Source organism: Mus caroli, unplaced genomic scaffold, assembly GCF_978045245.1.
Source record: "Mus caroli unplaced genomic scaffold, Mus_caroli_1 scaffold_2, whole genome shotgun sequence".
Taxonomy (NCBI): domain Eukaryota; kingdom Metazoa; phylum Chordata; class Mammalia; order Rodentia; family Muridae; genus Mus; species Mus caroli.
This window is the reverse complement of record NW_028227257.1, coordinates 147,648,946-147,663,352: the sequence shown is the minus strand read 5'-3', so window position 1 is coordinate 147,663,352 and position 14,407 is coordinate 147,648,946. Positions and strand designations below refer to the sequence as shown.

At 46.1% G+C, this 14,407-nt stretch overlaps 1 protein-coding gene across 5 annotated transcripts in view; it reads right to left on the bottom strand.

The window, feature by feature from the left end:
* Ralgps1 (Ral GEF with PH domain and SH3 binding motif 1) overlaps positions 1-14,407 on the bottom strand; it is a 244,145-nt gene that overhangs the window by 115,999 nt on the left and 113,739 nt on the right. For all 5 annotated transcript variants that reach the window (XM_085835005.1, XM_085835002.1, XM_085835004.1 and 2 more), the window contains one exon: positions 8,062-8,188. In XM_085835005.1, coding sequence (XP_085691131.1) covers positions 8,062-8,188 — 127 coding nt within the window. The remainder of the gene's footprint in view (positions 1-8,061; positions 8,189-14,407) is intronic.

Genomic DNA, 14,407 nt, shown 5'->3' with positions numbered 1-14,407 from the left:
CTCCAGGCAAACATTTAGGCTAGCCTGCTCTCCATGGGCAGTGCATACAGGGAAAGGAGGCTGGGACAGATAGCCAGGAAACAAACATGGGGTTAGTAACACTTGTTGGAGAATTCAGAAACACCTACACTCTAGGCTGGAGACTGAACATCTGAGAATGATGCAGTGTCTAGCGGACTGAGAAAAAAAAAAAAGGCTGTTGGTGGCAGACCAGGGGGTATCTGGACAGCAGCTACCATGAAGCCTGTCTCCATCCTAGAGGTCCCTACGCTTATGAATACTCCACTGGGCAAAAAAGGGCACAGATGACCAGGTGTCCCCACAATGTTACCTGTAAACGGGGGAAACAAACATCACACTTCTCAAATGAGCTCTCACGCAAGTATCTGAGGGCTCCACAGGACAGAATGACAGTGTGTACATCTGCATTCGTTAGAGAGAACCCATGACTCTGGGTGGGGAAAATGTAAGGGACAAACAATGTGTATGAAAAGCTCACATCTGGTTAAAAAGCTCAGGCTCGGACCATGGTGTGGCCAGCTGACAGCTGTGGACTGTGTGGATGGGCGTGCACTCCAGTTTCCGGCAATGGTGCCTCAGGGAGGGGCAGAGCGACTTTCACATTTTACTTTATAGACTTCTTTGTAATGTGGATGCTCTCCACAGCGACTTTATAGAGTGGGTACCCAGTGCTGTCCTAGGGCACAACCTTTCTGGATGGTCACGTAGGAAGGAATGGAGGCTCCCTCAGATGCCCAGAGTCCAGGGCACGCCTGTCTACAGATACAACCCTTCTCAAGGGCAACCTTCTAGGCCTTTCCAGACCCCAGTGATCATCCCCAAAAACCTTCCTCCTTACAGAACTGCAAGTGGCAACCACTGTAGAGTGTCCCCCTGCACGTCAGCTTCCAGAAGGGACTGAGCTGTTACTACACAGTCCCCTGCAAGTACACAGTGACAGCTCTTTTTTCATTCCCAAAAAGATGGAACAGCAAAGAGCATCATCACAGTGAAGTGTACAGACCAGCAGCCTTCATCCTCTCAATGGTGCCTCAAAACACCAGAACTGCCGTATCATCTTACAGTTTCTGTGCAGTGGGAATACAGGCATTTCTGAGGCAGATGCCTCTGCCTCTAGGGGTGAGACATCAGTCAAGCTGCAGGCTGGGGCTGAGGCATCATGTGAAGGCTCAACTAAAGAGCAGAACCTGCTTCTTTGCCACAGGGGCTTCTTCAGAGGACTGCAGAACACAGGCTGGAGTCCTGCAGGCTGGGTGAGCCCTGAGTAAGGAGGAATGGGCATAGCCTTCTATCTAACCTCTAAGAGTCACTCCATCGTTGACCTGGTTCATACCCTACAGCTGCAAAATAAGCTAAAAATAGTGCCTCAGAGCAACGGGTGGGGAAGATTGGGTGACTCAGCACCTGTCACATGAATTACGTGACTACTATTAATGTCACTTTCTCACTAGAGAGACCCCAGGTCCTTGTCATGAGAATGCTCTCTAGTGCACAGCAGTATGCTTGCGTCCTTGCCTCATTTTGTAAGCCTAGACAAAACCTGACCCAGAGCCGAGCTGATGGTAGTTCTACCTCTAGTCCCAGCCTGGCTGGGAGCCAACATGCCTTGAGGGCTCCTCTCCTGACCACTGTGTTTTCCTCCCGGTTTATCTCCATGGAAACAGCAGTGGTGAACTAAGGGACCTTCAGGCTAGGTGGAAGCCTAGCCCCAGCATGAGCTCAGTTAAACTTGGTATTCATCTGGCCTATGGTTGGGTAAACAATAGTCAAAAGTGTTGGGTAGTCTCATTTACAAATTGGGGGTATTTGGTAATATCCATTGGCCTCTTGCAATGTCCTGAAGAAATTTAATTTTTAAGCTAACAAATCTGGAGACTAAAAATAAAAGTAATTTTCTCCATTCTGGAAGGGAGCGATTTAAAGCAATATGCAGCTTACCACAAAATCATGGGAAAGTATCTTTGAAGTCACTTGTCTGGTTGAGCCTGGGCTGAGAGGGAAGTACCTTCCTGCTTGCTGGATCCCCAGCAGGCTTGGATGGCTGCCCTGAGGAAGGAGAAACATGTCTAAACAGTCTCTCAGCTAGGGGAAGAGGACAGTAGTTAGTCCCGCCTGACAGGACTGGGGACAGACACAGTGGCAGGGAAGAGAAGCTCACCCATCACCCATCTTCCTCGGACCCAACTCAGACCTTCTCTGTGGCACTGATATCTCCTTTCTATGCTTAAGACATGCAGCCCCATCTGAGCAAGAAGATTCCCAGCTAGAAAGCCAGGCTGGGAAGGCAGGAGGCAATTAGACAGAAGAATGGGAAGAGTCAGAGAACTGGGGCCAGGCACGCACGCGGATCAGCAACTGTTGGGCAGGAGCTATGGAACAAGTGAGTATTCCTGGGGGATCCTCCAAACACATGGGGTGGGGACTGAAAAAAGGCAGGGCTCGTTTGTGTGGGTGGATTTTTCTCTGCTGCACATTAAAGGAAGAGACCACCTCAGTGCTGGTCAATTTGGGGTCATCTTCTTCACCCCATAGTACGGATGTGTTAATGTTAGATTCAGTCTGGGGCAAAGTGGCCCCCACTGGCCCTGCTGACACTAACTGCATATACACACCCACTCAGTCCCACGCTCACTCTTCCAACTCTATGATAAGAGGAAACACAGTCAAAAGCACACCTGAATTCTGGAAGACCAAGACCAGGGTGTGTGTAGCTCTCTCTCAGGTATAAGGATTGCATTCACTTGGCCTTGGGTCTAAGGCTTTGCTCTCTGATGAGTCCTCTGTCTCTAAAGGCCTTTCCCTCCCCCTGGTACTATGAACTTTAGTCACTCATCACACACTCACACATGACCCCTAGCAGGTCTTCTCTCCTCCATCCAGGATCCCTGGAAGCCACTCAGTGTGCTACAGTCACAAAGATGTATGTAAAATGCAAACCCAGCAGTGACTTTGCTTAAAACTTTCCCTGCCCCCCACTGTCCCTAGCCAGCCAGATCACAGCCTGGGCTCCCCACTCTTAGTGTCCAGCCCCTCAGGGATCTATTCCCTTGGTCCCATCCAGCCGCGTTCTCTGACACACTCCCCTCTCCATCATTCCTGACTCCCTAGCCAGTTTTTCTGCCAAATAGGTTTTCCCAATTCACTGGAACCCAGACAAGGTGTGCCCTAAGCTTCTCCCTTCTCGATGTTCGGCTTACTTCTCACACAACCAGTGCTCAGGGCCAGTCTGAGATGTGACTGACCCCATGCAGTGTCCACTGAGGTGTTCATTTGGGAGATCCTTGGCTGGTTTGTTTTTTAAGGTTCTTTTAGTTTCTGGCAGTTTGACCCAGCTACTGGCAAAGAGCTCGCCTCTGTTCTAAACTTCAAATTTTATATTTAAGAATAAATGCTTTATTTTCCAAATGGAAGGGTTTCTCAAGCTCTAGACCTGTCCTTCATACATTCATGGTCTGGGTGAGTTTACCAGGACCCTGTTTGCATCCCCACTACTAAGAGCTGCCAGGAGGTCTGGATCTTTGCTCCTTGAGACATTACAATTTTCCACACTGCTATGGTACTTTGAGATCGGCACAAAAGCATTTCGAATCCATCACATTCCTAATTTTATTTAGCTATTTCCTGGAAGAAATAATGAGCAGTGACAAACCAAATACCTCTAGATCAAAACAGTGGCTCAGAAGTGAGAGGTAAAGCCGATCTCCCCTCCCATTCCCACCAGAAGCAGTGCTAAGCGGAGGGCCGTCATACTGACTCAGGGACAAACCAACAGTCTACTTCCCTGTACTAGTTCACAGTCTGGAAAGAACTAATGTCAAGTCTGGTTTTGCTTTTAATACAATGTTTTCTCTCAATGTTTTATTTTAATTTTTTAAAATTTATTTTATGTATATAGGTGTTTTGCCTGCCTTTGTATTGTGTGTGTGTGTGTGTGTGTGTGTGTGTGTGTGTGTGTGTAACCTCAGAGGCCAGAGAGGAAGCCGAATCCCTGGAACAGGAGTTACAGGGATTTGTGAGCCGCCATGTGGGTGCTGGGAATCAAATCTTCATTCTCTGCAAGAGCTATCAATCTGGCCCTGCAGTGGTTTTTAAATCATGCTTTATGGAGCGCTCAGGATACTAAAGTGTGGCCGGCTGTCTCTGAAGTCTGGAGGAATGAAGGAGCAGGGTTAGGCTAGGGACAGCTGTGAAGACCAGTGAAGCCATCTTCACATGGAACATACACGCCCAGAGACTGGGTTAGCATCAAACCTTCCACAGAGGGCTAAGAGAACTGTTACAAAACGAAGCCTACTCTTGTGGATAGAGGTAGACCCCTGCTGCAGCAGAGAGCAGACATTATCAGTGGGACCTGGAGCATCAGAGACTGGCCAGGGTTTCTTCTCCCACCCTGGAAGAGACCTGTAATGAGATCTGCCAGAGGAAAACAAATGGCTCCAACATTTTTTTTTCCTGTATTGCCCTTTCCAGGAATTACATAACTGCTCCCATTTAGATAAACACATCCACCCTAGACAGGTTGTGTTTTCAAAAGAATCCAATGGGGCAGGGCTTGAGCTAGGCAGTCAGACAGCAGATGGAAGCCCAGCCCCATCAGGGCAGATAGCAGATCTTACTTTACATTCTCTTATGCCCATGATGACATGCCCAGGTCACCCTATCCTGAGAACAGGAAGCAGTGTGCACAGGCACACCCTACTCCTCCCCTCTGACTCTTCTGTGCTAGGGTAGTTCTGCTTCAAGATGAGAAGTGTAGTTTAACTGTGTCAGGGGGAACGGAGACACCTGAAGGCCGAATGGGCAGGAACATGGCCACTTGAGGGGCTCACTCAGAGCCAAAGCAGGTAGTCAGAGGACTCAGGGAGCCTCTGTGAAGCACCAGCTAGAGAAAGGCGATCCAGAGCAAGGAGGGCTATTTCTGTCCAGACAAGCCAAGTGGCCAAGGTCCCAGAGGCCAGAGCAGACTGCCTGATGACCTAGGAAGCCCCAAGACAACACTTCTTTACAGTCTAGCCCAAGACTTATCATAGGAACAGTCAAAATCCACAGAGACGCAACAGGCAACTTGTTAAGGGACAGGCAGGAAAATGATTACCTGAGTTGCAGAGATGGGAAAGGGCAGTGTCAAATGTTAGGTCAGCTTGACCACTGCGACCTCAGTGCCTTCGCTACTGAGGTCATACAGACAGACAACACAGACAAAGGGGCAGCACAACAGCTCTCACAATCATTCCTAGAGAAGAATGACCCTTGAAGGATAGAGGTAGGAAGATGAAGGCAGACGGGAGGTTCATGGCCACCCTTGACCACATAATGACTTCAAGGCTAGCCTAAAACATATGAAACCATGTCTCAGGAAAAAATAGAGAGCTTGGGGGAAGCCCACTATTTTAAATGACATTAGAGCACCTGCTCTGCCTGAACACACAGCAGCCATCGTCCCTCCCCAACTCGGCACCTCTGTACCAATCCCCTTTCTAGATGACAGTCTTGTCACAATACAGAAGCCATGCACGTAAGCATGCGTTCTCTCTTGCGACAGCCACCAAACACACATATATATACACAGCAGCTTACAGCAAGCCAGAAAAAGAGAACAGGGAAGGAGATGACTACACGGGGTTAGGGAGAGAAAGAGAAAGAGAAAGGGAAAGGGAAAGGGAGAGAATAAAAACAAGGCCTCTCACATGAGGTAAAGCCAGGAAGCAACCTAAAATACTAAATCCAAACCATGGTCAAAGAGTTCAAAGAGTTACACACATACATACATACATACACACATACATACATACATACATACATACACACATACATACATACATACACACACACATACATACATACATATATACATACATAAGTGTGTATTTATATATATGCTTATATATATTTATGTATCCTTACACCATCAAGTTAAAGTGTCTCGGATTATAGATAGATAGATATCACCAAGAATATTACTGCCAATTAAAAACATTACAATTGCTTTATCATTAATTTCAGAGGAGTTAAAATGTGGAAAAAAAACCACACCCTAAATTAATAAAATGCAGTAAATTCAAAGGCAGAAAGATAATGTGGTCAATTTTGAAAATCCAAAATCTAAACTTTAATTATTTGGGAAGCTCAATGGACAAACTCTAACAGGGCATATGAGGAGTGGAGAGGAGGGGAGTGGAGGGAAGGGGCAACAACATAAACTAACAAGGACCATGAAAGGCAAATATACCTGTAATCCCAACATGAGGAAGGCAGAGGCAGGCAGTTCTCTGTGAGTTTAAGGCCAGCCAGGGCTACACAGTGAGACTTTGTAGTGTGTGTGTGTGTGTATACAGAAAAGTTAATATTTGTATGACAAAACTGCATAACACAATATGGTCAAAATGTAAATAAGGAAAAAGCTCTCCTTGCTGATAATTTTGAAAGGTTGGAGTTAGAGAGATGTCTCAGTGATTAAGAGCACTGACTGCTCTTCCAGAGGTCCTGAGTTCAATTCCCAGCAACCACATGGTGGCTCACAACCATCTGTAATGAGATCTGATTCCCTCTTCTGGTGTGTGTGAAAATAGAGTATTCATATACATAAATAAATAAATAAGTAAAAAATTTAAAAACTAATAATTTTATTTATTTATTTATTTATTTATTTATTTATTTATTTAATGTAAGTACACTGTAGCTGTCTTCAGATGCACTGAAGAGGGCATCAGATCTCATTACGGATGGTTGTGAGCCACCATGTGGTTGCTGGGATTTGAACTTCGGACCTTCTGAAGAGCAATCGGGTGCTCTTACCTACTGAGCCATCTCACCAGCCCAAAACTAATAATTTTAAAGGCAGACAGATTTCTGAGTTCGAGGCCAGCCTGGTCTACAAAGTGAGTTCCAGGACAGCCGGAGCTATACAGAGAAACCCTGTCTTGAAAAACCAAGAAAAAACCAACAACAACAAAAAACAAACAAACAAACAAACAAAAAACCCACCAAAAAGAAAAAGAAAAAAAGAAAAAAGGAAAAAAGTTTCCTATTTAAGAATACAAACTCAAGCCGGGCGTGGTGGAGGACGCCTTTAATCCCAGCACTCGGGAGGCAGAGGCAGGCGGATTTCTGAGTTCGAGGCCAGCCTGGTCTACAAAGTGAGTGCCAGGACAGCCAGGGCTGCCCAGAGAAACCCTGTCTGAAGAAAGCAAAATAGGAAAGGCAGCAGCAGCAGCAGAGCCTTGTCTTGTTTCACAACAACCTTTAAGATGTACTCTGAACACATATGCTGACCTAGTTACCCATGCTTCTAAGAAGCCATGACAAAGTCATACAAACTTTCACAAGTTTTCACAGCACGAGGCTGTTCACCACAGAGAGTGTAAGCAGTGTGAACAGCAGTGGAGAAGAACAGGTCTGAGCCTGACCAAGCCAACTGACTGCATGGAACCACAGTGCAGATGCAGACAGGAGGAGGTGCCTGACGGGAGTAAACACATTTTTACACTTGCCAAGAGGAGTGAGATACAAAGCAGAGTATCTTTTAGTGGATAACTAAAGAAACTTTCTCCTTCTACCAATTCCTATAATGAAAACAGTATTTTATAACTAGAAATTTTAGCAATTGTTACTAGAATTTCTTTTGCTGCATTTTATGAGACGTACAAATAATGAAGAGAAAACAATAACAGAGGGCTTATGCCTAGGTCCCCCAGTTTGGAAGGATCTGAGAACCAGCAAGACAGCATGACCTACCAACATCATGACCTATCTGGGCTGCAGCCTGGATGCCTGGAGCCTTCACAGCTCGGGAGCCCGGGCCCTCAGAGTCCAGGTACATAAGACAGAGTCGCCTTGTTTCCACCTCACTAGTGTTCCTATCCTGGGAAGCATCAACAGCCTTCTCCAACCGAGGAGCCAACCAAACCACCTCTTTATCCATGATCCCTGCTGCTTCCTGGAAACATCTCAACTAGAAACTGTAAAAACATCTTATTTGGCCCTGAGCATGTTATGTTGCCTGGAAAGTTAATAATAAAATAAGCCAACTGAGACTCATACCTAGATAGGGAATGCTGGGCACCATCTTCAGACTTCGGATGTAGTCCCGGGTTCGCTTGTAGTTGTCTTCTTTGGACATCAGGTAGTCAAGTTTCTCAAAAGTAGTCTTGTCTTTTCGATTCAAAAGCTGGAATGAAAAGAAATTTATCTGGAGAAGAAAAAAAATCTACCAGAAAAGCTGACAGGCCAGGGGCTGTGACAAATGGCAAAAGGACAGACCTGAATGTATGCCCACAACCTATGAAACCCTGGATGGAAGTACAGGTGCTAAAGGGCCCCCGTCTCCCAGGAGTCAGCCTTGGAGCCGCCTCGTCCACTGGCCACGGGATGCTCACTAGCTCCTTCATTTCACACCCAACACAGATCTCTGCGAGGGCAAATACAGCACAGGGTTCAGAGAGTGTCCCCAGGAGCGTCACTCCAAAGCCCTAGCCAGTCTCTTCTCCCCAGTGCCTCATGCTGAAATATGCCATCAATTGCCATGTGACTCAGGCGGATGTGTCACAAGAACATGACAGTGCTGCAGTTCGGGGCCTTCCTCCAGATCCCCCACATCATGGGGCATGGTGTTTAACAAAAGAGCCTTCCATTCTTTAAGCAGCCATCTAGAGAACCATTGGTTAAGAGAAAGCATATCAGAAATGAGACTCAGGCTCTGTGATGACCAAGTGCTTGGCATGTGAAGCTACTGAGAGAGGATGGCTCAGTGTATACACTGAACCTTCCAGAAAGGGGTAGAGACCGTAACTCCTGGCATCTAAACCTGACTCTGAGGACTTACAGTGTAGCTATCTGTCATGTGCCAAGTCAAAGTCTGGTGCCAGGAAATGCCAAGATGTGTCTTCAAATGCAATGGCTTTGGGGAAAGGAGAAGAGGAAACCAAGCTTAAAAAGAGGGGCTGGGGTAGAGCTATCAGGATGGGTGGTTTGGGCATAACATGAGACTAAGTGGGGAGTTCTCCCAATTTCGGCTCCTGAAACTGAAGGTCAATGGCTAATGGGTAAGGCCAGGAGTGTAAATGAAGGAGACCTTGCACCTGGTATGTCCTTGGGAGTCCAATGGTCTATATATGGACATCAACCAACAGAGCTGCCATGCCTATCACCAAAGCAGGCCACTGTCCAGCAGCCTGTGTGACAGAGAAAAGTGGATCAAGGGCTGTCTGCATCAAGAAAACAGAAACGGCAGTGCAGCTCCTGGGACTTCAGCCCGCAGGACTCACCCTTGGGTGCAGGTGCCTACTGCCTGCGAGAGCCCCAGCCTGCTTTGGGAAGGCTCTGTCAGATCCCTTCATCCTCAGTCTCTGGAGCCAATAATGATTTAGCTCTCATGGGAAAGTCTGCTGAGCCCAGGTACAGCCCAGGGGAGGCAGACATTATTTTAGAGGGAAGCCTCCAGGGCTGAAGCAGCCAGAGACTGAGGCACAATCCAATCTGGGTAGTCCTACACAGATGCCAGGAGCAACCCTGCTTAACTGGCTTATTACAAGCTTTCATCACAGTAACAGGTGGGCAGGAATGATGCCGTCTCCTACTGGCTGAGTAGAAAGCACTGCTACATGCAACTCGCTGACCTCTGTGAACCCAAAGGCAAAAAGAAGCTGGGACTGCTGCCTGTATTTCAGGTTCACCATCACTAGGGCCAGGTGGCTTGCCCAGATAGCTCTGGGACCCATGGTTCAGTGGAGAGCTGGACAGACCTTTAATGTTGAAAAAGGCATATATAGAGACATCATTTGATTTTGTTTTGTTTCTTTCAAGGCATGGTTTCTCTATGCATCCCTGGCTGTACTAAAACTCACTCTGTAGACCAGGCTGGCCTCAAATTCAGAGATCTGCCTGCCTCTGCCTCCTGAGTACTGGGTGGGTTTAAAGGTGTGCACCACTGTTGTAGGTAGTTTTATGCTACTGCTTTTACTACTGAAGGCAACTGCAATTCCAGCCTCCTCCCAGGTTCCTTTGAATCCATGGATGTCACACACACACACACACACACACACACACACACACACACACACACACACACACACAGAGTTTGTTCCTTCTCAACTTGCCTTAAGACACAATTGCTGGGTGTTACTATCTCCCAGCAGGAAAAGCATGCTCTAAATAATATTTTTTATCACTGCTCCTCCCTCCTGCCCTAAACTTCAGTGGCTAGTCCCACCTAACCACTGCCACACATTCCTGTCCACCTGCCTGTAGTAGTGGCCAAAGGCCCTGGCTCCTCCTGAGACCTCACATGGCTGTGGGCTTCTTCTCCCTCCAAAGCATGACAAATAAACTCCTCCTCTCAACCCAGCAATTAGTTCCTGACTTTCTTTACTGATAGATCAAGAATCAATTGGAGAACAGGTCCTTAGCATCAGAACCACCCCCTTCACACCACCACACCTGGCTTTCCTTTTTAACTGATACATGCAAACTACAACTCCACTGACTTCCCTGAATCATCTACACTCATCCAGTTGTCACACAAATCCTGCTGCCTTCATTCAAACTGAGGCTAAGCCACTCAGACACCACATAGCTAGCTCTCTGTCCCAACTGGGCCATTGCCTATGTTCTCCACCATGTCCAGTCCACCCAGGAATCCAATTCCTGGATGAGCAGCACCTCAGATTGCTGGGTGCTTAGACTATAGGTCTGTCACCTCTGTCCTTCCTGGATACACACACACACACACACACACACACACTCAGAAGGGCTGGATTTTGTGAATCTCTTAAATGGCTCTATTCTGTACCTCCAAAAGAAATCAGGTCATGATCAGATTGCTTAAGAATAATTTATAAATTGCTTTAAGAACAAACTTAACAGATTTCCCCGTGATGTGTTTGACAACCAGTTAGGAATTTTCTTTACTAAACTGAAGGAATGAATCAAATAAAAGAGGACACAGGAGTTTTACTACTACTATTCAATAACAGTAAAAGAGATTCTGGGATAATCAATGAGAACAGCTCAGAAGACCACCGGCCTGGTAGCACATCTGTGGTATGAGGGATGGTTTATGCAATAAAAATAAACAATTTTGAGATTATATATAAGTCTGGGGAATAGGTGGCTAATATGGGAAGGGAACTTCTACAATTATCTATCTGTGTGAATAAAATGTGTGTATCTATCACATGAGCTTCTGTGACTGAACTCAGATCACAGGGCTCAGGTCTGAGTGTCTTTAGCTGCTGAGCCAACTCACTGTCCTGAACTTTTTTAAAAGAAGAATTGGAATGACCAGGTCCACTACTCAAGAAAGTGCAGAGTGCTTCTGTTTCACCTCTGACCAAACAGGAAAGCCCGCGCGCACACTACTAGCCACTAGGACCCTGACCTCTCATTTAACAAAGATGGCTGAACTACTGTGATGGAAAAGTGTGGAGGCTAGACCTAGAAAACTAAGCCACTATGTCTATATATTGCCTAAAGTAGGTGGATCAAGAAACTGTACTAAATGCTCATGGGTGGAGCTGTGGCATGGACTCCAAGAAACCACTAACCTGGAAGGCTTACCTCTAAAGAGGGAGGGAGTGGGAAGAACAAGGGGTGGAGTAGCAGGGAGGATTAGGGGTGTCAATGAGCCTTTCAGTACTTGGCAATCTTTTTAAATTAATGTGCATGTATTATGCTGATAAAAATTCTTTTCAGATTTGGGTCTTTAAAAATAGTGCTTGCTTATTCAGAAAATAGCAGCACCTTCACATGTTAAACTTTTACTACAGTAGAGTCAGCAATTGTGACCTTCACATGGACATCTGAGGGTCTCTCAGATTTCAGCACTTATAAGGAACCACAGGAAAGGTCCATCAGAACCACACGTAATCCAGCCATTGCTCAACCAGGGTCAGACATATACTTCAGCCATTATGCCCAGGGAACAAGGAAAGGAAAGGAGATTATGAAAAACCTCACAGCCCGGGACAGCCAGAGGACTCAGGAGCTCGGTACGGAATGAGTAAGGAATAAAATGGGAGCATTTTAGAGTATTTTAAAATCTCTTTGGCTATATAATATCAGTTGAGAAAAAAAAGCTACACCTCAGCTCTGCTGCGCTGGAGAACACTGTACACAGCACTCGGAAAAACTGTGACTTTGAAATACAGTTGAGTTGAGAAGTGTCCATGAAGCCTGCTATCATTCCAACTTACTGCAAGGCTGCTTTTGTGTCTCACTTGGCAAATGTGACCTGTGAGGTCACAGTGGTGCTGGCCTAACTTGCTCTTCTCCCCTGTCCCTCCCCACAGAAGGAATGCAGCTGAAAGGTGGTCACAGGACAGAGCAACAGAGAGGATGAAACATCACAATGACTGAGAAGCAGATATGTTAGAAACTTCTGAGTCTCAATAATCCTGAGGAGAGAAAGGTAAGAAAAGCCAAGACGGGCTGCCAAGATGGCTCAGCTGGTAAGAGCACTGACTGCTCTTCTGAAGGTCCTGAGTTCAAATCCCAGCAACCGCATGGTGGCCTCTGGTGCTTCTGTACTTATGTATAATAATAAATTTTGGGCCAGAGCGAGCAGGGACTGAGTGAGCGGAGTTGACCGGAGCGAGCAGAGGTCCTAAATTCAATTCCCAATAACCACACGAAGGCTCACAACCATCTGTACAGCTACAGTGTACTCATATACATAAAATTAAAAAAATATTTTTAAAAAGCCAAGGCTATGGGATTGCTGACAAGATGTTCTCGAGCTCACAGCAGGCTGAACCATTATTAGCAGAAATCTATATTGAAAGGAAAATCTACGCTGATAAAAATCACTTATAATTAAACAAAGACATCCAAAATAATGCTGAGCTGAACATTCCAAGCAAGAGGCTAGAAAAGTGGGGAGGTAAAAACACCTTAATTCAAACTGAAGAGAGAGCTGACCGCCACACTTCCGGCAGGGACCCCAGAGCCACTTTATAAAATGTCAACAAAACAGAGCAAAAAGAGAAACATTTACTGCAAAGGCAGGAAGCAGTTACATACTATTAGTACTGAGCCAAGTCCAGACCCCACTCTCAACGTGAACTCCAATTACAAGGTAAAAAACGGAGTCCCGTGTTGTTCACTTTCACAGTGCCTGGTGATCTTCCAAAGGCAACTGAGACTGAGAAGCAAGCACAAAGGCCCCAGGAGGATCCTGGCGGGAGGGAGGGAGGGATGCCCTGAGCGTGAGCGAGCTGTTCTCCCACCCACAAGCTCCTCCTTGGTCTGGGAAAGTAGCTCAAAGGTGGAGGTTACCTCCGTGAAGGGCAAAAGAAACACCCTCCAATTCCAGCCTACAAGGACACTGGCATTGGGTTCCTTTGCCTGGAGGGAAAAGAATAATATTTCCTCTTATGTGGGTCTATTTTCAACAAAGAGCCTGTCGCTCCAGATCTATTTTTAAAACACTAGCTCCAGATCCTACTTCAATCCCAGTGTCTGCTGCTGGCTGGTGTGGGAAGGCTGCTCAGTGCTGTGGACACAGGAGCACAGTGTGGAAGCTGCAGGGAACTAAACTCGGGTATTTTTTTAAAGCAATTTTTTTTTAATGTCTGGCTATTTAGTGTCTGTTTCTGAAAGACAAAAAGGCTGCCAAGTCCCATCCTAGTGCCACACATCAACAGCAATGGACAGCATTCATGGAAAAGCAGATACTTCGAATTTTAGTGGTATTTGAGCTGTTTGCTTTTGTCTAAAAGGCTATTTTAAGTCCATACAGATAGAAATTAACTTATAGGAATTAGTCATATAAACAAACTTCTGCCCATTGGCAAAAAGTTTTGTCTCCTGGATACCACTGACAATCACCTAGGGAATCCTGATTAATCTGACAGCCATGTTAGAGGTAACTGCGGCACTTCCGGCTGGGGGCCTGTGACAGTGTGGCGGTCTATGTTAGAGGTAACTGCGGCACTTCCGACTGGAGGCCTGTGACAGTGTGGCGGTCAATGTTAGAGATGTCTATGGAATTTCTGACTCAAAATTGTAACAGTACACTTACTGCATCTTACAGTTAGCAAATCTTTGGCAAGGACTCATTCTGTATTTCTAAGAACCAGAATTGTATCTTTTAAAATAATCCTTTAACAGCTGGATGGACACACAGACATACCTACAGGCACATGTACATACATATTCTACTTATACTTTCATCATGTATTTCATTTATCATTTATTTATTTTATTCTACTCATGGCGATTTCAGGAGACAGACCCCAAAGTGCTCCCAGTTCTACAACTGGGAGGCAAAGATCTGGACATACACTCTGGCCAAGGGCTCCCCTGGGGTACAGAGCTGGTATGTGAGTGGGCATTCTGTCTATGCGCAGCTGGGCTGAGCACTGAAAAGGGCCCATAGATGCAAGGAAGCTGC